The 24,853-nt window shown below is 42.8% G+C and overlaps 1 protein-coding gene across 16 annotated transcripts in view; it reads left to right on the top strand.

The window, feature by feature from the left end:
- Nucleotides 1-24,853, top strand: part of PLEKHA6 (pleckstrin homology domain containing A6) — a 1,584,742-nt gene that overhangs the window by 1,250,683 nt on the left and 309,206 nt on the right. For 15 of the 16 annotated variants that reach the window (XR_013274469.1, XM_077481247.1, XM_077481250.1 and 12 more), the window contains one exon: nt 17,357-17,490. The exons of the other annotated variant lie outside the window; for it this stretch is intronic. Coding sequence is in view for 14 of the 15 variants with exons in the window: in XM_077481247.1 (XP_077337373.1) it covers nt 17,357-17,490 (134 nt within the window). In the remaining variant the exon portion in view is untranslated. The remainder of the gene's footprint in view (nt 1-17,356; nt 17,491-24,853) is intronic. 16 annotated transcript variants of the gene reach the window in all.

The raw sequence follows: 24,853 nt of genomic DNA, 5'->3' as shown, positions 1-24,853 counted from the left end.
TTCAAACCTTTCTGGGATCCCTGTTGTGCGTGGATGGGGAGAGGAGAATGAAGAGGACGACATTATCCTGGATTATGAGCAGGAGCCAGGCCACCACACCGCTTCCACTTTAGTGCAAATGGGGGCCTTCATGCTCCAGTGTTTTAATAGGGACCCCCGTATAAAAAGCATAAGGGTCAAGGACCAGTACTGGGTGGCAACATACTTAGACCCCCGGTACAAACACAAAATGGCAGAAATGTTACCGCCGTCACAGAGGGCTGGCAGAATGGAGCACTTCCAGGCCTTGCTTAGAGAAATGCTGCATTCTGCCTTTGCGTGCGCTGGCAGAGGAGCAATTCCCACTCCCAGAGAAGGAGTTGTGGGTACCAATCCAACAGCGCCTGCAAGAAGAGGCCGGTTTGAAGATGTGTTGGTGACTTCGGATATGAGGTCATTCTTTCAGCCGACCCATCGACAGATGTCATCCGGATCCAGCATCAGGGAACGCCTAGACCGTCAGGTGTCCGACTACATCGGGTTAATGGCCGTTGTGGACGCTCTGAGGAGTGATGAACCCCTGGACTACTGGGTGGGCAGGCTTGACCTCTGGCCAGAGCTTGCCCAATTTGCAATGGAACTGTTGGCTTGCCCCTCATCCAGTGTCCTGTCCGAAAGGACGTTCAGCGCAGCAGGGGGGGGTCATGACCGATAAGCGTATTCGCCTAGCTCACGACAGTGTTAACTACCTCACATTTCTAAAAATGAATGAGGCATGGATCTCGGAGGAATTCAACACATGTGACCAGTAGACCATGTATATGTCTATAAACAATTTTTTTAAACGAGCATTTGGCTCACTTCCTTGTCCAAAAAAAGCACACTGTAGTATATGCCCGTACCCTCCTGTTTGAAGAGGTTGAGCGGTGTCATATTTCTACTGGGGCTGCTTATTATGAGGGGCTCCCACCATCCCTGTGCTGTGCTGACTTCCTCCTGGGGCTGTACCTCTGCTGTGCATATTTTGAGGTGCTCCCACCATCCCTGTGCTATGCTCATTATGAGGGGCTCCCACCATCCCTGTGCTGTGCTGACTTCCTCCTGGGGCTGCTTATTATGAGGGGCTCCCACCATCCCTGTGCTATGCTGATTTCCTCCTGGGGCTGCATATTATGAGGGGCTCCCACCATCCCTGTGCTGTGCTGACTTCCTCCTGGGACTGTACCTCTGCTGTGCATATTATGAGGGGCTCCCACCATCCCTGTGCTATGCTGACATCCTCCTGGGGCTGCTCATTATGAGGGGCTCCCACCATCCCTGTGCTATGCTGACATCCTCCTGGGGCTGCTTATTATGAGGGGCTCCCACCATCCCTGTGCTGTGCTGACTTCCTCCTGGGGCTGCTTATTATGAGGGGCTCCCACCATCCCTGTGCTGTGCTGACTTCCTCCTGGGGCTGCTTATTATGAGGGGCTCCCACCATCCCTGTGCTATGCTGACTTCCTCCTGGGGCTGCTTATTATGAGGGGCTCCCACCATCCCTGTGCTGTGCTGACTTCCTCCTGGGGCTGCTTATTATGAGGGGCTCCCACCATCCCTGTGCTATGCTCATTATGAGGTGCTCCCACCATCCCTGTGCTATGCTTATATCCTCCTGGGGCTGCTTATTATGAGGGGCTCCCACCATCCCTGTGCTATGCTCATTATGAGGTGCTCCCTCCATCCCTGTGCTATGCTCATTATGAGGGGCTCCCACCATCCCTGTGCTATGCTGACATCCTCCTGGGGCTGCTTATTATGAGGGGCTCCCACCATCCCTGTGCTATGCTCATTATGAGGTGCTACCACCATCCCTGTGCTATGCTCATTATGAGGGGCTCCCACCATCCCTGTGCTATGCTGACATCCTCCTGGGGCTGCTTATTATGAGGGGCTCCCACCATCCCTGTGCTATGCTGACATCCTCCTGGGGCTGCTTATTATGAGGGGCTTCCACCATCCCTGTGCTATGCTCATTATGAGGTGTTCCCACCATCCCTGTGCTATGCTGACGTGCTCCTGAGGCTGCTTACGGTGCAGGTGTCATTGCTGTGTGTCACGCTGCTGATGTTAGTGCTCTCTATTACGGTGCTGCTGTCAGTGCTGTATATCACGGTGCTGGTGTGAGTGCTTTATGTCACGCTGCTGATGTCAGTGCTCTCTATCACGGTGCTGTTGTCAGATCACTCTATCACGGTGCAGGTGTTATTGCTGTATGTCACGCTGCTGATGTCAGTGCTCTCTGTCACGGTGCTGCTGTCAGTGCTGTATATCACGGTGCTGGTGTCATTGCTGTATGTCACGCTGCTGATGTCAGTGCTCTCTATCACGGTGCTATTGTCAGATCACTCTATCACGGGGCAGATGTCATTGCTGTATGTCATGCTGCTAGTGATCATCTCCTGCACCCTCTTCTTTGCCTACCCTGGTCCCAGACCTTCCCTCTCCTCCATTGCCTTCATGCGCTCCACAGTCCTGAATTGTCACAACATTTTCCCATATAAAAAAAGAATGCTTGTAGTTGTCGATCCCAGATTCACCTCATACATGTGTTATGTCATTGGCCATGTGGTGGGACTATGTTTGCACAGCTATTAATTCTTTTGTGGCTGCAAATTTGCCATGTAGGTTTGCGAAGTTCGCCTCCCATTGAAGTCAATGGGGCCCGCCGCGAACGTTATGGTTCACGAACTATCGGCCGCATTCGCGAAACGTCCCGTCGGAAGTCCGTCCATCACTAGTCACAGGTTCACTTTAAGTGTTGGTGGACAGTGGTGGGTACTCCCCTTAAAGCTGAACTCCAGGATAAGCAAATAATGTCTAAATACAAGAGGCATGTATATTTGTCCTTGAATCTTGGTGTGCTTTGTTTTGCACTTCAATCCTTTTCCCCTTTTATCTACCTGTTATTTAGCCTTACTTTTTTTTTTTTTTACTTGTGTAATGTATTAGTATACCAATAAATCTATTCCCGTCTTGTTTCACCTACACATTCCAGACATGGTGTATCTCCCTCAATAGTATATAGTAACACACATACTGTAGGTAGAACACTCTGTGTCATTTTTTATCCACTTCAATTATTTCAGAGTTTGGCCTAGTACATACAATGCGAATATAAGATAATGATTTTTTTTTTTTGTATGCTAGTCTCATATTAAAAACCAATAGGTTACTAAAGTTACGAAATTTATCATAATACAGAATACAACTTAAGAAGTGATGTAATGTATTCTTTCGTTTCCGAGCATACGTGGTCTTGGTCACACAATTTTTTTTCATACTTGTACTATACTAATTACACAAACATTGTTCCTTCTGTTATCATACGTGCAAAATTTGTGTGCTTGTCCCTTCGGATATTTTTACTCAAAATGTCATGATCAGCTGTATACTAATGATCAGTTATCAATACGAAAGTGGGATTTTCATCCCATTTTCTCATTGTGTGTACTAGGCATTACTATACCTCACACTGCACCTGTTCTTATCAACTACTGTGGCCATTACACACAAAATAAATTAATTGGCTGGTGACTCCTTATTACCTTAAATGCTACGCAGGAGGTATCATCCCTACTATAAAAATTCCATACAAAAAGTATTTCAAAATCTTTGACAAAGACAATACATATAGAAAAAACATCACATACGTGTACTTCGTCACAAATGTCTGAAGAACCTTCATAGGAAGTTCTACTGAAGGTATCTCTGATGCATAACAGGTGAGGTTGACACATTTTGCATTTGACACAAAACAGCACAAAACAGCGTTAAAACTATAATTGAACAGAATATTTTAATTAGTAATATGTAAGCAGCATACTTCCATACAATCATAATCAAAAAGATATGAGTTTCATTATGTAATAAAACATAGGTACATTAGAAAATATGTATATATCACGTAGCTCCAAAACACATCCATGTCTCAGAAAAAAACAGAGAGACTGAAGCCAGAAAAGCACATCAATATATACCACCTTGAAGGTACAGCGCCACACTTCCCAGGAAGCCATCCACACACCCTGGGTCAAGGGTCCACCAATAAGCTTGAGGTGGGTTGGCGGGTTCCTCCCCACCTCCTAATCCACAGGCTGAAGACACCTCAGACTGGGAACAAACAGCCTGGTCACTTCCGGTCCTGGCCATTACGTTTTGCTGCCACATCACATCCGAAAGCTAGGTTTTTTAAGATTGTGATGTTTTGCTATTTTTTGTGCAAGATAGGGTTTTATGGAAATCTGAATACCCCCATTGCTCTGTTATTTTAATAAAACAAGTTTTTAAAGGATATAAGCACTATTATAACCTTTTCCTTTGCATACACGTTCTGGATGGTACTGGCTGTTAATGAGATTATAGCAGTGGGGAAGCCTGAAGAGCGCTTGTTGTAGCCTGAGGCCAGTAGGCTTTTATTGACCTGACTTAATTGTACGTGTAGCGGCCATAACCCTTGGCAGGGCGGCCTTAACTTTTGGGCTTCCCGGTTACCTCCGCTTGGCTTGTTCTTCCACGTCTAGGGGTTCCCAGGGTTGATACCCAACAACTTTGGACACTGACACCAATAAAGTCCTTTTGATTGAGTTCAATGGAAGATGACTTTGTTCCTCTCAAACAGGAAATTAGACTAATACGAGAACAAATGTCTACCCAGACTTTAAAATTGGATGAAATGGAAAATAGGGCATGTAGAAGCAATGTTCGGGTGGTGGGACTACCTGAGGGAAATGAAGGACCTCACCCTGTGGAGTTTCTGGAGAAATGGATTAAAGAGGAGTTTGGGGAGACCAGTTTTTTAGCTCTGTTCGCTATAGAGAGAGCTCATAGAGTTCCAGCTAGAGCTCTGTTAACTGATGGACACCCCCGGTCAATGCTCTTAAATGTTTTTAATTATAAGGATAAAGAAATTCTTCTGAGAAAAGCCAGGGAGAATGAGAATTTTTTTTTCAAAAGTGTCAGCCAACTCCCCAATGCTACAAAAACGCAGAGCAGAGTTTACAGGGATCAAACGCTCTCTGCAGAAGCAGAAAATCATGTGTGCTGTACTGTACCCAGCCCGTCTGAGGATAAGGACATTGGGAGGGACTCACATTTTTGATACAGTAGCTGAGGCTACAAGATGGCTTGAGGAGAACAGAAGAGTCTACAGGATGAAGAACTCTAGAAATTAGATGATTGGACTTTAGGTTTAATCTAATGGGGAGGGGGGAGGGAGGAGACATATATGTGTGGATATTATAATGTATGGGGCAGGCAATGTGCCAGCCAAGTTGTTGTTTGGGTTGTATTTGTGGGGGGGGGGGGTGGAAAAGGCAAGAACAAGTATCATTTAAGAATGGTATGTAATACACGGGGGGGGGGGTCTAAGGAGTTGGATGAGGGGTTCGTTTGGAGAAAAGTCATGCATGAAACCTTTGGGGGGAGCCAAGGTAGGCAATGGGATGGGGGGATAGGGATGGGGGGGGAGTGGGTAATGGGGGCAGGGGGTGGGGAGCAGGGAAGGTACTTTAATCACATTAAAATCAGTACACAGGATTGTCACGTGGATAGGGTAAAAAGAGTTTTTTCTTATGCATTACGAAATGGGATTGGTATAATAATTCAATTGGTTGGTTATTTATGGGTGCAAGATGTATAGTTTTTTGGAGAAAGGGTCTTAAGAGAATATAATTTGTTATTAATGGAAATGGGTTGCCCCCCCAAGTTCTGGTGGCTATAGTCTGGTAGGCCAGGAACATAATAGAACCTCTGTCGACACAATTTAGTAGTTTGAATATAGCCTCCTGGAATATCAGGGGGCTTGGGAACCCAGTTAAGAAAATGGCTGTCTTCTCAATTATGGAGAAAAACCAAATGGATTTATTATGTCTACAGGAGATACATTTGACAAAAGACACTATGGGGGACTCTACAGCAAGCAATTCCGTTTCCAATACCATTTGGTTTACTCCTCATATCCAAGGGGGGTGAGCATAAAGGTTAGAACTGGGATGCGCTTTGTTCCTCAGAAAGTTATAATAGACATGGAGGGACGCTATGTGTTTGTACACTGTCAAATAGAAAATAAGCCGTATATTCTGGTAAACATTTATATCCCACCATCCTTTAAAATGGAGGTATTATTTAGGTTGGCAGAATTTCTGGAAGATAAAGAGGGTATACCAGTCTTTGAGATGGGGGATTTTAATGAGGTTCTCAATAGGGGAAAAGATAGGTTTCCGCCTGGGGCTCAATCAGACAAGGCTCTGGAGAGCCGGTTGGCCCAATTTATGGAAGAATTAGATATGTGTGATATTTGGAGAACCCAGAATCCAACTTCGCAGCAGTATTCATGCTTCTCCAGCTCATATAAAACACTATCAAGAATAGACATCGCGTTTGTAAATAGGGAGGAACTAGGGATAGTAGAAGTCTATTCCCCAAGGGGAGTGTCGGACCACTCACCTTTAATTTTAAGGGTTCAAGCTGAGGACAAAAATTTCCAAAGAGAATGGAAAATAAGTTCATTCTGGTTAGAGTTGATGGGGGGACCGCCCGAGGTAAATGAAAAATTAAAAGAGTTTGTAACTTTAAATGAGGGGACAGCACCAATAGGGGTGGTATGGGACACCCTAAAGGCATTCCTTAGAGGGTTAATAATACAACAGGTGGCAGGGATTAAGAGAAATTCTAGGAAATGGGAAGAGAGTATCAGAGAGGAAGTGGTGGAGGCTGAAAAACAATATGTGGAAGACCCAACCCCTGAAAAACAGGAGAGATGGCTTAGAAGCCAGCAGAGATATAGAAATGTTGTTATGAGAAAGGTGGAGAATAAGTGCCTGTTTCAGAGACAATCGGCGTTCGCTGATGGGGAGAGTGTAGGCCGTATGCTTGCTAGGCTGGTTAAAACCAACAACTACCTGTCAGGGATCGCGGCGATTAGGCTGCCCGGGGGGGGGGGGGGATCTCCTCTCGGACCACTGAAATTCTGGACTCATTTAGGCAGTAGTATTCAAAGCTATATAAATCTAGACAGAAAGAGGAGAGGGGGGAATGGGATACATTTTTTGAAGGGATAGAAATGCCAACACTGTCAGAACAAGCGAAAGAAGAACTAGAGAGCCCCATAACCCTGGAGGAAGTACAGTGCGCTGTGGCCGGGATGGGCAATCAGAAGTCTCCAGGACCAGATGGCCTTCCAGTAGAAATTTATAGACGGTATGGGGAGGTGCTTATCCCAGAACTATTGAAGGTACTGGAGGATGTGGCATCAGGAGGGAGGCTGCCTATTTCAATGTCAGAAGCCACCATAATAGTGCTTCCAAAAGAAGGGAAAGACCCTAAGGACACTGCATCGTATAGACCAATATCATTGTTGTGCTCTGATGTGAAAATACTTGCAAAAGTATTGACAGCAAGGGTGAATAGACATATACAAAAACTTATACACCCAGATCAATCTGGGTTTATAGCGAATAGGGCCACCAGTGTTAACATCAGGAGGGTGTATTTAAACTTACAGATTCCGACGCTAAACACGGGGTCGCGGGCCATAGTATCTCTAGATGCCGCTAAAGCTTTTGATAGCTTGGAGTGGGGGTATCTATAGCGGGCTCTGGAGATGTTTGGGTTCGGACCCACCGTTAAATCACTTTATAGGACCCCTAGAGCAAAAATAAAAATTAACAACATGTACTCTGACCCGATAGAACTTGAGAGGGGTACACGACAGGGATGTCCCATGTCGCCCCTGTTGTTCGCTTTGGCAATTGAACCATTGGCAATTGCCATTAAAGCAGCAAGGGTGATACAGGGATTTAAAAGAGAAGCGGGTGAAGACAGGATTGCATTATACGCAGATGATATCCTGTTCTTTCTTGGGGATATAGAGGTATCCTTAGTGGCGGCCATGAATATAGTGGAAAACTTTGGACAGATATCAGGGTTGGTAATTAATTGGGAGAAGTCTGCATTGCTGCCGGTAGACCCAATAAGCTCTCTGCCGCCTTAAGTTGCTCAACTGCGGGTGGTAGATAGAATGAAATACTTGGGAATATGGCTAACAAGGGACCCAAACCAATATATAAAAGATAATCTTGCCCCCTTCCTGTTTAGATTTAGTCAGAAGCGGGACATTTGGAAACATCTACGTTTGTCAGTAGCTGGCAGAATTAATTTAATTAAAATGGTCTGGATGCCCCAATTGTATATTATATATACAACGCCCCAGTTTGGATAAGAATGGAATGGTTCAAAAAGATTGAAACTTTATTTAGGGAACTAATATGGAAGAAGAGACAACCTCGTATAGGCCTACAGACACTGCAGTTACCAATAAAAAAGGGAGGAGCAGCAGTCCCACACCCCCGCTGCTATTTTCTGTCCGCTCAGCTACAGCATTTGAAGGGCTGGGACAGGGTGGAGGATAGGAATAAAAAGGAGCTGATGCTGTTGCAGAGAGCTAAGCATGTTAAACTGGTGGAAGCTCTGGAAGCTGACTCATTCCTTTCTGAATGCCCTACACTAAGATTAATTACAAAGGTCTGGCAGGCAGTAAAAAAAGGAATGGGATACGTAGGACCAACAGAATATACCCCACTGTGGGATAATAAGCACTTTCCAGACCTGACACCTATAGGTAAAGTAGGTGTATGGGAAAAGTGCGGTGTGGTAAGATTGGCCCAACTATATAAGGGGAGTAGGTTGAAGTCTTTTGAGGAGTTGAGGAGGGAGTATGGTGTTCCTAACCACTCATTTTTCCAATATCTTCAGATAAGACATGCCTTACAAACACATTTTAGAAATCAAATGGTAGTACTGTGTAAAACCCCTCTTATTCAAAAAGTGGTGAATAGGGAGTCATCTAAGGGATTGATATCTGAGATATATGCACAGCTCTGCAGTAAATTTATTACTAGGGACTGATCGGTTAGAAATAAAAAAAGGTGGGAAGAGGATCTTGGAGTAAAGATAACAGAAGCACAGTGGAGAAAGATATTAGAAGGTAGTGCCCTGGTTTCAGCGTCCCCTGCACAAAAAATGTCCCAGCTATTTTTTTTACATAGGGCTTATTATACCCCGAAAAACCTTTTTGGATTTGGTTATAGAGTGGATGCTAAATGTCCAAGGTGTCAAGAAACTGGGGATTTGATACATATGATGTGGAAGTGCCCAAAATTATTTAGGTACTGGACAGGAATAGTGGAAGTTATTGACAATACTTTTGGGACCATGCTTAAACCGGGGGAGGAGATATGCTTATTGGGAAAAATAGAAGACAGGAAGATATCGGAAAAAGTTAAAATAGCAGTGATAAGGGGCCTATTTCAGGCACGAAAGTTAATAGCCCAGAACTGGCAATCGGTAAGATCCCCCACGTGTGAAGAATGGATAAAGGTGATGAATGATACTATATGGAGGGAAAAAGTGGTATACACTAGAAGAAGGAACTTTGGTGTTTTTTTTAAGTTGTGGACACCATGGTTGGATAAAATGGGTTGTCCACCATAAAGGGTATAAATGGGCACATGGTAAGAGAGAATTAAACACTGAATTAAAAAAAAAAGTACCCTTCCCCAGACTCCTCAGTGGGGCCCGGCGCACCCACTGATTGGCTCCTTGGAAGCTGATACCCAAAGCATCCAACCAGGCCTGGTTCTGAGCCTGTCATGTGCACCTCACTGTACACATGACCAGGCAGAACTCTAACACAGCCCCGCCAAACTGATGTCAAAGTTAAACCTACACAATTAACCCTCAGAACCCCTTTACTGTTCTGAGGCAAAAACTACATTTGTACATGAATGACACTTTGTCCAAAGTGTCACCGCGTTTAACGTTTTAGATCCAATCAAAAAAAAACGCTAAAATAGGCTAACGGGGCAAAAACGGAAATAAACACAAAAAAAACGCTGAAAAACTCACTGCATTGCTACTGGTATTTTTATAACATTATGTTAATGTCCAGTGTGCACGAGATTACAAAGAAATCCTACACTAATTACGTACTAGTTCCAAAACAGTCGCAGCAGGGGAAATTATATTGATGGCCCGTGAGGGAATCTGGACATTTTGTATTACCCCAACAGGTTACGCAGACAGCACCTCTTCCTCAGGAGGCAACTGTAAATATTTTCTAAATAGACAAAGAACATTTTTTCTAAATATATATATATAACACAGTGTGCAATAAATATGCCTCCAAAAATATCCTAAAAAAAATTGAGCTTGATTTGCAAACGGCAAGAAGCAAGTTGACTAATATTTACTTCCTGGGGTGAGTAATATGTATATGGGGGACCAATAGGTGCCAGAGCTGCATATCCACAAAGTAAAATGAAGATGGAAACAAATGTAAAGCTCTAAAGAACCGTCTACAATGATAACCCCTTAAGTTCATTTGTGCAGGTGGGTTTGTTACCTGAAGCAGGTCCGAAACTAGGGGGAGGGGCATGTTTCCCCCGGGTGCCATAAGGGGGGGTGCCAGGATGGGGGGACCATAAACTACACCTTCACTAGCATCCATAATGATATCAGTGCCGGTAATTATATCGGCTGTGTCTCTCTCCAACCTCTGAGGTTTTATGTGGTGGCAGGCATTAGGACCCAGTTATAGTAGTGGGTGATAGGACGACACTCCCAAGCTGCCAGGTAACTGGATGCCATTGGCCGAGTAAGGCCAGCTCTATCCCAGCACTGCTGTGTCCACTCTCCAGGGAAATGCGGACAGTGTGGGGAGAGATGAAGTGGATTCAGGGTCTGGAGGAGGATACATGCCAGGCGGAGCCAGGGTCTAAAACACGGAGATGCAGGTGAGGGAAAACAGACACCTTGCCCTGCACATTACCGACCAATCGCATAGTGTCTGTCCTATCATCATCAAGTTGTCCGGTGATTGGTAGAGTAACTGCCTGTACTGGGCAGAGAGACCATGCGGGTCCTGTCTCCAGAGGAGGATAGATTCTGGGGGAAGCCAGGGACTGAGACATGAAGGAGGCAGTGTGCATATCACTGACCAATCACATACTGTTCTATCCTCATCACTAACACAGTGTCTGCTCCCATCACTGACAAACTGACCCACCGCTGTCCTATCCCCTCACTGGCTAACTGCCACACCACTGCTTTATCCCCATCACTGACTAACTGACCTACTGCTGTCCTATCCCCATCACTAACTGACCCACCGCTGTCCTATGCCCTCACTGACTGACTGATCCACCGCTGTCCTATCCCCATCACTGACTGACAGACCCACCACTGTCCTATCCCCATCACTGACTGACTGACACAATCTCCCTTCTATCCCATCACTGTCTGACAACCTGCCAGGGCTGGTGCAAGCATAAGGCTGCTTGGGCAGCCACCTTAGGGCGGCAGAATAGGGGGGCAGTAAAATGAACCTTCCGCTGCATAGACAAAAACCCTTGCCCCGGCACCGCCACTGGTACCAATCCTCCCGCAGCAGTTGAAAGCCTGCTTCTCTTCCTCATCTTTCTGCCAGCATTCAGCTACTGCAGGAGGAAAATACAGTCTGTTTAGGTGCCTTATATTTCACAAAAGCCCATCTGCAGGGCTCCTAGAAAAAATTGTAAAAAATAATATTATAAAATAATACAAAAATTGTGAAAAAAATATAAATATATAAAAAGTAAAATTAAAGTAAAAAACTACTGGCATCATTCTCTGCCCTACTGATAAAATCCCCTGCTCTACTGACGGACACCATCCACTGTTCTTCTGAATGACACTGTACAGTGTCCTACTGACACCAACCTCTGCCCTACTTACACCATCTACTGCCCTGCTGACACCAACCTGTGCCCTGCTGACACCATCCACTGTCCTACTGACTCCACCTTCTGCCCTGCTGACACCGACGTGTGCCCTACTGACACCATCTACTGCCCTGCTGACACCAACCTCTGCCCTGCTGACACCAACCTCTGCCCAACTGACACCAACCTCTGCCCTACTGACACCAACCGAACACCAAAAAAAAGGGGGTGGGGTGGGGCACTGAACCTCTTTTATGTTAAGTGGATCTCCACCTCTCAAAGGTTGCATACTCCTGGTTTAGATGCCGCCAGCAGTTGTTAGGGGTTATTTATGAAAGGCAAATCCACTTTTGCAGTGCAAAGTGGATTTCCTTTGGTAAATAACCCCCTATGTTTATGACTGGTAGAGATGGATTCATTTTGAGAGAGTCCTTTACTTTCAAGGTCTTATAATAAACTTCCCATGTAATAATAAAATATTAGATTGTCATATGTAGGTATATTTCTTCCAGTTGAAAAGTCGAAAGTCTCAATAAGTTGGAGTTAATGTTTTGGATCCATCTATAATATAAACCCCTCTATTAATTTTTTATCACATCATTCCGGTGTCCAGTTCTCTGTCCCTGATTTCCCAACTAGGAGCATCAAAATGGCTTTTGCAAAGGGGCTTTATACTCTCCTACAGATTCTCTATGTATGATGTAACAAAGAGAATATGGCAGGAATAGAATGACACTTCCATTGCTTTCTTTCAAAATTGCTATGCTGTTGGCACTGTTAGAGACCCCCAAAAAAATTATTGAATGATTCAACCTGTATTTATCTACACAAAAATGAATGCCTAAAGTGCATTACATTTTGGATGCAATGACTCTTTCCATTGTAGTACGATTGATAATGACACCAATCATGATGATGAACAGTAGGGTTACACCGATACCAGTATCAGTACCAATAGAGTATCGGTACTTGTACAAATGCACCGATACCTGATACCTGATACCTGCTAGTGTATATGTTCCTGTCTATACACTATTGGGGAAACGTCCCTTCACTTCCTGTCCCAGAGACGCCGCAGGAAGTTGGAGGAGATCTCCCAATATGAAGAAATTCCACTTTTAGACAGTTGTCTCTGAAACAAGAGACATATTCCCATTGAAATATTCCCCCCTTTACATTTTATATAAAGTGCCAATCCAACTCCCACAGAGCTTTTTCAAAAATATAAGGAGGGCTTTTGTTTCCTTTGTGTGGAATAATAAATGACCAAGACTCGCATACAATATTATATGCAAAGAGAGGTCAGAAGGTGGTATGGGATTACCTGACATTAGGTCATATTACAGGGCAATGGCCTTAGTTCATATTTTAAATTGGCATTATGACCAACCTAATAAAATTTGGATAACATTAGAACAAACAATGGAAGGAAGGAAATTGACAGGACTACCCTGGATTCCGAAGTCAAACAGAGGGCTCTCAAAATGGACGTCACCATTAACTCAAAACACATTAAAAATGTGGGATAAACTCAATCAATCAGGAGAATGTGCCCCTTGGGTATCCCCCTCGGCCCCGTTGGAAGGGTTCCCTTGGTTTATGCCGGGGGAAGGTGAGAGATCAATGGGTACATGGGGGAAAGATGGAGACACATCATGGGGCAAATTTGCCCTATATGGAACATTATTGCCATTAGAAGAACTGGTACAGAAGTTAGGACCAATACTAATGGCTGAATGGAAGTATCATCAATTGGTATATTTCTATAACAAAATTAAAAGCATGATAAAGCCTACGAATATGCTTACTATATTTGAATCAAGATGTGTGAAGATAGTCAAGGCCAGCCATTTACTATCACAAATGCACACATTAGTACTTGGGACTAAGAAAAATATAAAATTATATTACATTAGAGAATGGGAAAATGAATTAAAGTGCAACTATACTCCGAACCAAATTAAAAATCTTGTTGAATCCACATACCAGACATGTATAAGTTCACAAATCCAGGAAATGTCATATAAATTTCTGACTAGGTGGTATCAAACCCCAGTAAGAACAGATTTATCCAACAGTAGACGCTAATTGTTGGAGAGGGTGTGGGCAGAGGGGTACCCCTCTCCACATATGGTGGCTGTGTCCTTTGGTCAAGGGTTTCTGGCAGAAAATTTCCCCATGGGTAGAGAAGTTATCCCCTGGAAGAATTGAACTAATGCCCTTAAACGTTCTATTCCACGGGACAATGACATCAGCTAGAACATACAAGGAGAGTATAAGACCACACTTATTAAATGCGGCAAAACTACTTATACCCAGACTATGGAGACAGACTACACGACCAACTTTGATAGAATGGAAGGAAGAAGTGGATAGGATAATGGAGGCTGAAAGATGGAGATATACGATCCAAAATAGAAAGGAGGAATTTAAGGAAAAATTGATAAAATGGGACCTCCATTCAACAGAGATTGATTAAAGTGAGTTTTTTTCTTTTTTGGAGTGAGAGGGGAAGGGATGGGGCGGGTGGGTGACGGAAGGGAGGAGGGGAGCACTGTCCATTTTTTTTTTCTCTTTCTCTTTTTTCTTTTTTTTTTTTTTCTTCTCAGGGAAGATAAGATATGGCATATGTAAATGAGAAGCTGGAAATGGCATACTATTTCAAACCATCTTATTTGTTTTAAAAAATGTATCGAAAATCTGGATTACAAAAAAAAAAGAAATATTTCCCCCTTACCTCTAATATCTTGAATTCCCCCTACTCTCTTTGTAAATGACAAAGTTTACCAATACAAATAGAGGGTTGGATCTCCCCAATGGCAATACCGACATCCAATAAAAACTTTGCAGAAAGCCTAATTCTTTCCCATTTTGGGCAAAACATTTTTTTTTAAATTAAGGATAGAGATATACTTTAACACGTATTTTAGGCTGGGTTCACACTGTTGCGAATTGGATGCGTTTTTCTCCGTATCCAATTCACATAGCAGGAGATTGTGACCAGCTCTCTATGTCTTTTGGTCCATTTGAGGTCCGAATTCAGCCAAAATTTTGGGCTGAAATTGGACCTGAAACAGTGAATGGGGATGCAGCGGACCACTGTTGTGAGCCGGAGCGTGCTGCAGTGTGAACCCCCCCCCCCTCCCCCTGGGGGTTTGCACGTGTGTACCTTGGTTTTACACGAGCCACTGCCACAGCTCCAGATCCCTTGCAGCCCTCAATTTGCAATACCACATGCTGAATATGGAGCTGACTTGTGAGTAACTCAGGGAAGGATATATTTTTTCTTCCCCTCCCCCTCTTTATTTTTTGAGATAACCATCAAACTACATTGGTATCTTTATGTTTTTTGCAGATATGTTATTCATGACCTCTGTGTATGTGTGTGTGTATATATATATATATATATATATATATATATATATAAATGATAATATGATATCTACAGTATCTCACAAAAGTTAGTACACCCCTCATATTTTTGTAAATATTTTATTATATCTTTTCATGTGACAACACTAAAGAAATTACACTTTGCTCTAATGTAAAGTTGTGAGTGTACAGCTTGTATAACAGTGTAAATTTGCTGTCCCCTCAAAATAACTCAACACACAGCCATTAATGTCTAAACCACTGGCAACAAAAATGAGTATACCACTAAGTGAAAATGTCCAAATTGTGTCCAAAGTGTCAATATTTTGTGTGGCCACCATTCATTTCCAGCACTGCCTTAACCCTCTTGGGCATGGAGTTCATCAGAGCTTCACAGGTTGCCACTGGCAACTTCTACTCCTTCATGACAACATCATGGAGCTGGTGGATGTTAGAGACCTTGCACTCCTCCACCTTCCATTTGAAGATGCCCCACAGATTCTCAATAGGGTTTGTTCTGGAGACATGCTTGGCCAGTCCATCGCCTCATCACCTTCTTTAGCAAGGCAGTGGTCATCTTGGAGGTGTGTTTGGGGTTGTTATTATGTTGAAATACTGCACTATGGCCCAGTCTCCAAAGGTGGTGGGTGGGGGGGGGGGTCATTCTTTGCTTCAGTATGTCACAGTACATGTTGGCATTCATGGTTCCCTCAATGAACTGTAGCTCCCCAGTGCTGGCCGCACTCATGCAGCCACAGACCATGACATCTCCCACCACTATGCTTGACTGTAGCCAAGACACACTTGTCTATGTACTCCTCACCTGATTGCCGCCACACACGCTTGACACCATCTGAAGCAAATACGTTTATTTTGGTCTCATCAGACCACAGGGCATGGTTCCACTAATCCATGTCCTTAGTCTGCTTGTCTTCAGCAGACTGTTTGCGGGCTTTCTTGTGCATCATCTTTAGAAAAGTCTTCCTTCTGGGACGACAGCTATGCAGACCAATTTGATGCAGTGTGCAGCTTATGGTCTGAGCACTGCCCCCCACCCTTTCAACCGCTGCAGCAATGCTGGCAGCACTCATACGTCTATTTTCCAAAGACAACCTCATGATATGACGCTGAGCATGTGCACTCATCTTCTTTGGGTGACCATAGCGAAGCCTGTTCTGAGTGTAACCTGTCCTGTTAAACCGCTGTATGGTTTTGGCCACAGTGCTGCAGCTCAGTTTCAGGGTCTTGGCAATCTTCTTATAGCCTAGGTCATCTTTATGTAGAGCAACACTTTTTTTTTCAGATCCTCAGAGAGTTTTTTGCCATGAGGTGCCATGTTGAACTTCCAGTGACCAGTATGAGAGAGTGAGAGCGATAACACCAAATTTAACACTGGGAGAGAAAATGGCTAATTGGGCCCGATTTGGACATTTTCACTTATGGGGGTAAGTGAAGAGTGTTCACTGTGGGCGGCACAGTGGTGTAGTGGTTAGCACTCTCGCCTAACAGTAAAAAGAGTCGCTGGTTCAAATCCCAACCACGGCACTACCTGCCTGGAGTTTGCATGTCCTCCCTGTGCCTGTGTGGGTTTCATCCTGATACTCTGGTTTCCTCCCACACTCCAAAGACATGCAGGTAGGTTATTTGGCTTCTGTCCAAATTTGGCCATAGTATATGAATGGGGACCTTGGATTGTGGGCTGCTTGAGGGCAGGGATGAATGTGTGTGTGCAGCATACAGGGATAGGGACAATTATAGACACTCACTCAGGTTGAACTGGATGGACTGGTGTCCTTATTCAATCTTACTAACTATGTGTACTCACTTTTGTTGCCAGCGGTTTAGACATTAAGGGCTGTGTGTTGAGTTATCTTGAGGGGATAGCAAATTTAGACAAGCTGTACACTCACTACGTTTACATTGTAGCAAAGTGTAATTTCTTCAGTGTTGTCACATGAAAAGATATATAATAAAATATTTACAAAAATTTGAGGAGTGTACTCTCTTTTGTGAGATACTGTATATGATGGAATAAATGTGCCATCGCGCATTTGACCACGTTACCAGCTATGTGTCATGTACTTGATCTAAAGCCCCAACCCTTTTCCTTTTAAATGTTAATAATATAATAATATAGGAGCTTCTATTAGATTTGCATGAGTTGCTCTGTATATATCATCCTTTGTATGCCCATTTCTGTATCTCAGCTGTCCACACCAAACAAGGTGCTAATTCCAGAGCGTTACCTTGACATGGAACCTGAGAGCCCTTTAAGCCCAGAGGAATTGCAAGAGAAGCAGAGGAAGGTGGAACGGATAAAAACGCTTATCGCAAAATCAAGGTTAGATACACATTCAATTTAAAAAAATAGATATAATATACACATTCATGCATATACTTAATTGTAGCATCAGTATCAAGTATTATCTCATTCATATCCAGAGGTAATTAAACTTTAATATAGGCGATAAGACTATTTATTATAATTTTTGTACTAATATGATTTTATGCTTTTTTACCACACAAGGATTTTATTTGAAAATTTGTTTTTAAACGTACTCTTAATATGTTTGTTATAATAAGCAAATAATTAAACAAAAAGCAAATGTAGTTTTAGTTGTTTTATGTAACTAATGCAATTTCAAATATTTTCACAAAGTTTTGACTAAAAATATGCATAGGTTTCGATAAGCTGTGTGAAGTTGGCACCCCATGTTTGTGAAACCTGAATAAGAATATATCATTCGTTTGTGCCGCCGTTTGTGCTGGCAAAGTGGGCGGGGTTTCAGCAACTATAACGCACAATATCTCCGCAACCAAAGTGGCACAAACGTTTATTTTTGCAGCACAAACGCAGCACAAACGAATGGCGCATTTGTACCCCACGTTGCCGAATTAGAAACACAAAGTGGGCGGGGTTTCAGCAGCTCTAATGCACAATATCTCCGCAACCAAAGCGCACAAACATTTATTTTTGCAGCACAAACGTGGCTCAAACGAATGGCGCGTTTGTTTTTCAAATTCGGCAACGTGGGGTGCAAAGTGGGCGGGGTTTCAGCAACTATAACGCACAATATCTCCGCAACCAAAGCGGCACAAACGTTTATTTTTACAGCACAAACCAGCACAAACGCGGCACAAATGAATGGTGCATTTGTTTTTCAAATTCAGCAACGTGGGGTGCCAAGTGGGCGGGGCTTGCATGAAATTGAATGTTTAATATTTCAGAAACCGAACCGGCACAAACGGTAATTTTTGCAGCACAAATCAGCACAAACGCGGCACAAACGGATGGTATATTTTTGTTCAGATTTTACAAACATGGGGTGCCAAGTTCACACAGCTGTTTCGATACTCACTTTTAATGCTGTATGGTTGATACAGGTTTATATTTTAGAAGATATTAAGTAACAAACAAGCAACTGAAAATCTAGCCAAGTCCTCAAGGTGCCTAAAAACCCTTCTTTTTACACCAGTTCAACTCCTTAAACTCTTGTCGCCTCTCTGATGTGGTTCATGGCACAGGTACAATTTACAAGGTCATGACAGTGTTTAAGAGGGGTGGGCTGGACGGAGCATGTTCTGTGACATCACTGCACACTACTGCGTATGCTTGTGCACCATTTTCTGTCTCATTTATTTATACTTATTTGCTCAACAGTGCACACAGTCCTCGATCACTGATTGAGCTGACTTCTTATTACCAGAGCACAGCAAATAAAGGAGCACTTGCATTTGGGGGGGAGGGGGTGCTACCACCTTAGTGTTCACAAATAGGATGACTCCTTCAAGCTAAGTGGTTGCTTCCTGCAGGGTTACAGGCCTATCATCCTTAGCAAGCCATGGCTTCACACAAGCAGAGAGGTGGGTAGAAGGACAATTGTCACTCTCAGAATCCTTTATCAGGTAGAGTGTTCCCCTTGCAAAGTTTGCCCTGCAGTAGCTTCCCTATGGGTCAGATTGGTTCTAAATCCCTGCTTTTATCTGGTACCGCCACTGTTTTAGGGGCACAATCCTCTACTTCCTATGTGGCAAAGGGGGAATTCTCTGCAGTCATTTATGGACAGCAAGACCAGCTCTCAGGGGTTTTCACTAGCCTGGAACACCTGGGATGCAAATATGGGCACTATCCCTCCTCTCCTCCCATTTTGCAGGGGGATGAGGCATCAGATAGAGTTTTTCATCAGCAGGTGAAAGTAGAAGCCAATAAGGTTTAAGAATTATCTGTAGATGCGTATCACCTAGAGGAATCTCAGGGTCAAGGGTTGTCTCAGACCCAGAAGGCCACATTGATTCATGGCAGTTTTGGTTTGCACTAACCTTAAATAGTTACTACCAGAAATTTTTTTCCCCTAATGTCTTTGCTTTTATGTTCTAGAGCAGTGGTGGTGAACCTTGGCACCCCAGATGTTTTGGAACTACATTTCCCATGATGCTCATCTGCACTGCAGAGTGCATGAGCATCATGGGAAATGTAGTTCCAAAACATCTGGGGTGCCAAGGTTCGCCATTACTGTTCTAGAGGCTACCAGAAATTCCCAAGTATCTCCAATTGTCCCTCATTTGCAGGGTGTACTATATGTGACTGTTTTCGCACTGCTCACCAGTACCCCATGAAGGAAAAATTCTACAAGAAATGAGGTTTGCCAACTGGTGACCCAGCCATTTCCTATTTAATAAGACCCTGACCATCCAAGTGGGTGATGTCTAAGCCTTTATGGATGCCTTCTTTCCTTCTTCCTGCTGGGAGAGGTTCTCTGAATAACTTTCTGAGAGCCCTAAGCTTCTCAGGTGATGCCTTGGAGTAGTCCTTAAGAGAGCTTTCAGGAGTGGTCACTATGTCTGCCCATATGAAAAGGATCCAATAACTAAAAGTGATTATAAAGGCTATTTTTTTCCCCTATAAATATAACAAACATGGTATTTATCTGCTCTGTGCAGTGGATTTGCACCGAGCAGCTCCAATCCTCATTTTCTCGAGTCCTTCTTCTGTGATCATGGCCCCTCCCTCCTGTTGAGTGTCCCCACAGCAAGCAGCTTGCTATGGGGGCACCCGAAACGAGTCACAGCTCCCTGTGTCCATTCAGACACAAAGCCCTGACCTGGCCCCGCCCCCTCCCTCCCCTGATTGGCTAGATTACTTTGACAGCAGCGGGAGCCAATGGCATCGCTGCTGTGACTTAGCCAAGCAGGAAAGAAGGAAAGAGAATCTCGGATAGTTGAGACACTCATGGACATCGCTGGACAGATAGGGATCTCAGGCAAGTGTGAGGGGGGGCTGCACACAGAAGGCTTTTTAGCTTAATGCATAGAATGCATTAAGCTAAAAAACCTTCGGCCTTTACAGCCCCTTTAAGTATTGATCGGGGGAAACCTCTGCAAGGAGAACATTGAGAAACTGCCCTTTAAGGGTTAATGCTTATTTGGACCATCCTTGGATATATCCAGAAAGAGAAAAGCACTCTTTTTACCTCCTTAAGAAAAATGTTAGTTTGGAAGCCAGCGACACCTTCAGAGTCCAAGGGTCCCTTTCGTAAGCAACCAGCCTCAAGTTCCAAACAGAGCTCACATTCCCTTTTCATGAGAAGAACTGAAACCCCAACCTTCCACTTCTGGGGACTGTAATTTGTATTAATGATACCAGGGGACCTATGTAGATTCAGCCTCCAGTGTCATTATGATATGTCATTTTTATTTTATTTTTATTTTTTTGCTTGAATACCCCCTCTCCTTTTTATAGGATATACAGTGCCTTGAAAAAGTATTCATACTCCTTTAAATTTTCCATATTTTGTCACAACCAAAAACTTAAACGTATTTTATTAGGATTTTACAGTATGTATGGGTGTGTATTGTGAAGTGGAAGGAAAATGATAAATGGTTTCCAATTTTTTTTTAAATAAATATCTGAAAAGTGTGCCGCTCATTTGTATTCAGCCATCTTTATTACCAATCATGGCTCAGGGGCTAAGACCACACCCCACACTATATAAGGCTGTTGCTTACACAACGGCTGTATATAGTGAAGGAATGCAGATTAGGCAGGTAGTTAGTGTAGTGTGCAGTCAGTCAGTATAGAATATATAGTACAATTAAGAGAATATAGTGCAGTGTAGTCAGTGTAATATAAATATATATATATATATATATATATATATATATATATACAGTATATTACAGTGCAGAGTAAATAGTGTAGTCAGTGTACTATATAAAATACAGTTCAGAGTATATAATGCAGTCAGTGTAGTATATATAATACAGTGGAGAGTATGTTGTACAGTCAATGTAGTATATATAATACAGTGGAGAGTATATAGTGCTATCAGTGTAGCATGTATAATACATTTCAGAGTATATAATGCAGTATATATAATACAATGAACAATATATAGTGCAGTCAGTGTAGTATATATAATACACTGGACAATATATAGTGCAGTCAGTGTAGTGTATATAATACAATGCAGAGTATATAGTGCCATCAGTGTAGTACAAATAATACGTTGCAGATTATATAATGCAGTCAGTGTAATATATATAATACAGTGGAAAGTATATAGTAAAGTCGGTGTAGTATATATAATACATTCCAGAGTATATAGTGCAGTCAGTGTAGTATATATAATACAGTGGAGAATATATAGTGCAGTCAGTGTAGTATATATAATACAGTGTATGTGGAAAAAAGTTGCGCTACTAATAAATGTGAACAAATAATAAATCAGCAGCTAGCATCAACAACATAGTGGATTGTGAAATAAAATTAAAAATATAAAATGCAGCGCTATAAGAAGAAAAATAAATGTATGAAAATCTAAAATATAATACAGTGCAGAGTATATAGTGCCATCAGTGTAGTATATATAATACGTTGCAGCTTATATAGTGCAGTCAATGTAGTATATACAATACAGTAGAGAATATATAGTGCAGTCATTATAGTATATATAATACAGTGCAGCATATTAAGGAAATGGGTGGCCTCGCAGTAAGTTATTCAATTCAAAGAATTTGTATAATATATGTACCATCATCCGAATTTAAATGGAATACAAATTTGGGAGTCTTGACCCAACCCAGGGCTCACCAGAGAAAAAGGAGCAAGCGGACTATCTCTGTACAATGTAAAAAGATACAAATGGAATATATAGAACAATCATTACATTTTTTTAATACAAAATACAAAACAGGAAATGCTAAAAAACACAGATGGCGTAGTATTTCGATTTGTTTCGCGGATCTACCGCTTCATCAGGAAATAAATCTGTAGATAAATAAAAATACAATAATAATATAAAGGAATTTTATGTTTGGGGTTATACAAAGTCATGTAATGGGGAAAGGGAGGTAGTCAAAATATACAGGGCTGCTTACCCAAGCTCCAGTGTAAACAAGCCATATGGCACGCAAAGCAGAGCTTCCCACGGCGACTACGAACGATATATAAAAAATCAAGAGGCTAGCGTCTAGGAAAAATAATATAAAATCAATTTGACCAGGTAATTAATTAGTGCCGTTAAAGTGCCGATACAAAAAAGCAGGAGATCCAAAGTGGTGGAAATGGTGAGCAGTGAAATGCGAAATGACAATAGAATGAGGAGGATTTGGAAGGGAAAGGGGGGAGGGGGAGAAGAGGAGGAAGGGGGGGACAGCACCCAGGGGCAACAAGCTAAATGTAAACCAATGGAGCGAAGGAAGACAAGGCCAATTACAATAAATAACAAATTAAACAATGCAAATACAAATACAATGTTAGTAATGTATCCAGTAAAAAATATACAAGCAATACATAATAATAAGAAGAAAAGTTACAGAAACAAAGATGGTTTGATAATTCCTCAAAAATTATGGCCCATATCATAAAGCAAACTTGGATGACTATAATGCATGTCTGGACTGGTTGATGATCATAGCAATACAGGTTTTCAAGTGTATAGAGTCACCAAAATTGAAATGACAGAATTAGAATGATGGTAAAGAAAGGGGGGGGGGAGGGCAAGACAGGAGAGTGTCCAGGAGAGTGAGTCGGTCACCAGGTAATTTATAAAATTGGCTTAAAGGAATTAACTTCCTCCAAGCCGGTGGGATAGTGGCATTTAGCCTTTCTATCCAGAGAGCTTCCCTTTGTAACAACATTTTATTTACCACAGTCTCCTTCCCTGACATCGGGGGTACTACTTCCAATGCCAAAAACTTGACAGCTTTAGGGTCAAATTTGTGGTACAGGCCAATATGTCGGCCAATAGTGGTGAGTTTACCGTTGGTTGAATGATACACATGGTCATCGACCCTCTGTGTGAACTCCCTGATTGTCTTGCTGACATAAAATGCTCCACAAGTACAGAGCATAAGATATATGATAACAGTAGTACCACAATGGGCAAACGTGTGCGGAGTAAAAATATCTCCATTAGGAAGATCAAAGGAGGTGCCTGTAAGTATCCATGGGCAAAGAGGACATGGGTGCCTCTAGCTTTACAGGGGGCACTCGTATCAGGTCTATTCCCCCTAAGGAAATTGATAAGTGGCATGTTGAGCCCATTGAATATTTTATTTTTTTGCCTCAAGCGATTGAATAATGACAAAAAAAAAAAAATTTTTTTTTTTTTACACAAAGTTGTCACTAAATTATATATTGCTCACACATGCTATGGGCATATGTCAAATGACACCCCAAAATAAATTCTGCTGCTTCTCCTGAGTGCGGGGATACCACATATGTGGGACTTTTTGGGAGCCTAGCCACGTACGGGGCCCCGAAAACCAAGCACCGCCTTCAGGCTTTCTAAGGGCGTAAATTTTTGATTTCACTTCTCACTACCTATTACAGTTTTGAAGGCCATAAAATGCCAAGATGGCACAAAACCCCCACAAATGACCCCATTTTAGAAAGTAGACACCCCAAGCTATTTGCTGAGAGGCATGTTGAGTCCATGGAATATTTTATATTTTGCCACAAGTTGCGGGAAAATTACAAACTTTAATTTTTTTTTTTTTTTTTTTCACAAAGTTGTCACTAAATGATATATTGCTCACACATGCCATGGGCATATGTGAAATGACACCCCAAAATAAATTCTGCTGCTTCTCCTGAGTACGGGGATACCACATATGTGGGACTTTTTGGGAGCCTAGCTGCGTACGGGGCCCCGAAAACCAAGCACCGCCTTCAGGCTTTCTAAGGGCGTTACAGTTTTGAAGGCCATAAAATGCCAAGATGGCACAAACCCCCCCAAATGACCCCATTTTGGAAAGTAGACACCCCTAAATTTAGGGGTACACTAGTGAGACTAGGTAATAAATGGTGGGTGCCCTGAAACTATAAAAAAATAACTAACCAACCAGCGTCACCTGTAACAGTTATATGGTGATCACTGGTGAAAGGGTTAACTAGGGGGCAATCAGGGGGCTTTATGCGGTAGTATATGGGGGTCCCTGGCGCTATAAAAAGCTGCGGCGAACCTAAATACCTACCTGCCTAACTAGCGTCACCTGTGACACTAATACAGCGATCAGAAAAACTATCGCTTATTAGGCTGGGTTCACACTGGAGCGATGCAGGAACGCCACGAATCCGCGGCGGGTTCCCGCATCGCATGCCTCCCGGCGGCAGTTCACACTGCCCTATGCGAACTGCTGGGAGTGTCAGTGAAATGTTAATGACACCCCCAGATCAGTTCGCATATCGCAGTGCGATCTGC

This window comes from Lithobates pipiens, unplaced genomic scaffold (genome assembly GCF_037356315.1).
Source record: "Lithobates pipiens isolate NorthernLeopardFrog02 unplaced genomic scaffold, aLitPip1_a1.2 Scaffold_16, whole genome shotgun sequence".
In the NCBI taxonomy this organism is placed as follows: Eukaryota; Metazoa; Chordata; class Amphibia; order Anura; family Ranidae; genus Lithobates; species Lithobates pipiens.
Note: the sequence above shows the minus strand (reverse complement) of the source record. Positions and strands in the feature narration are given on the sequence as shown.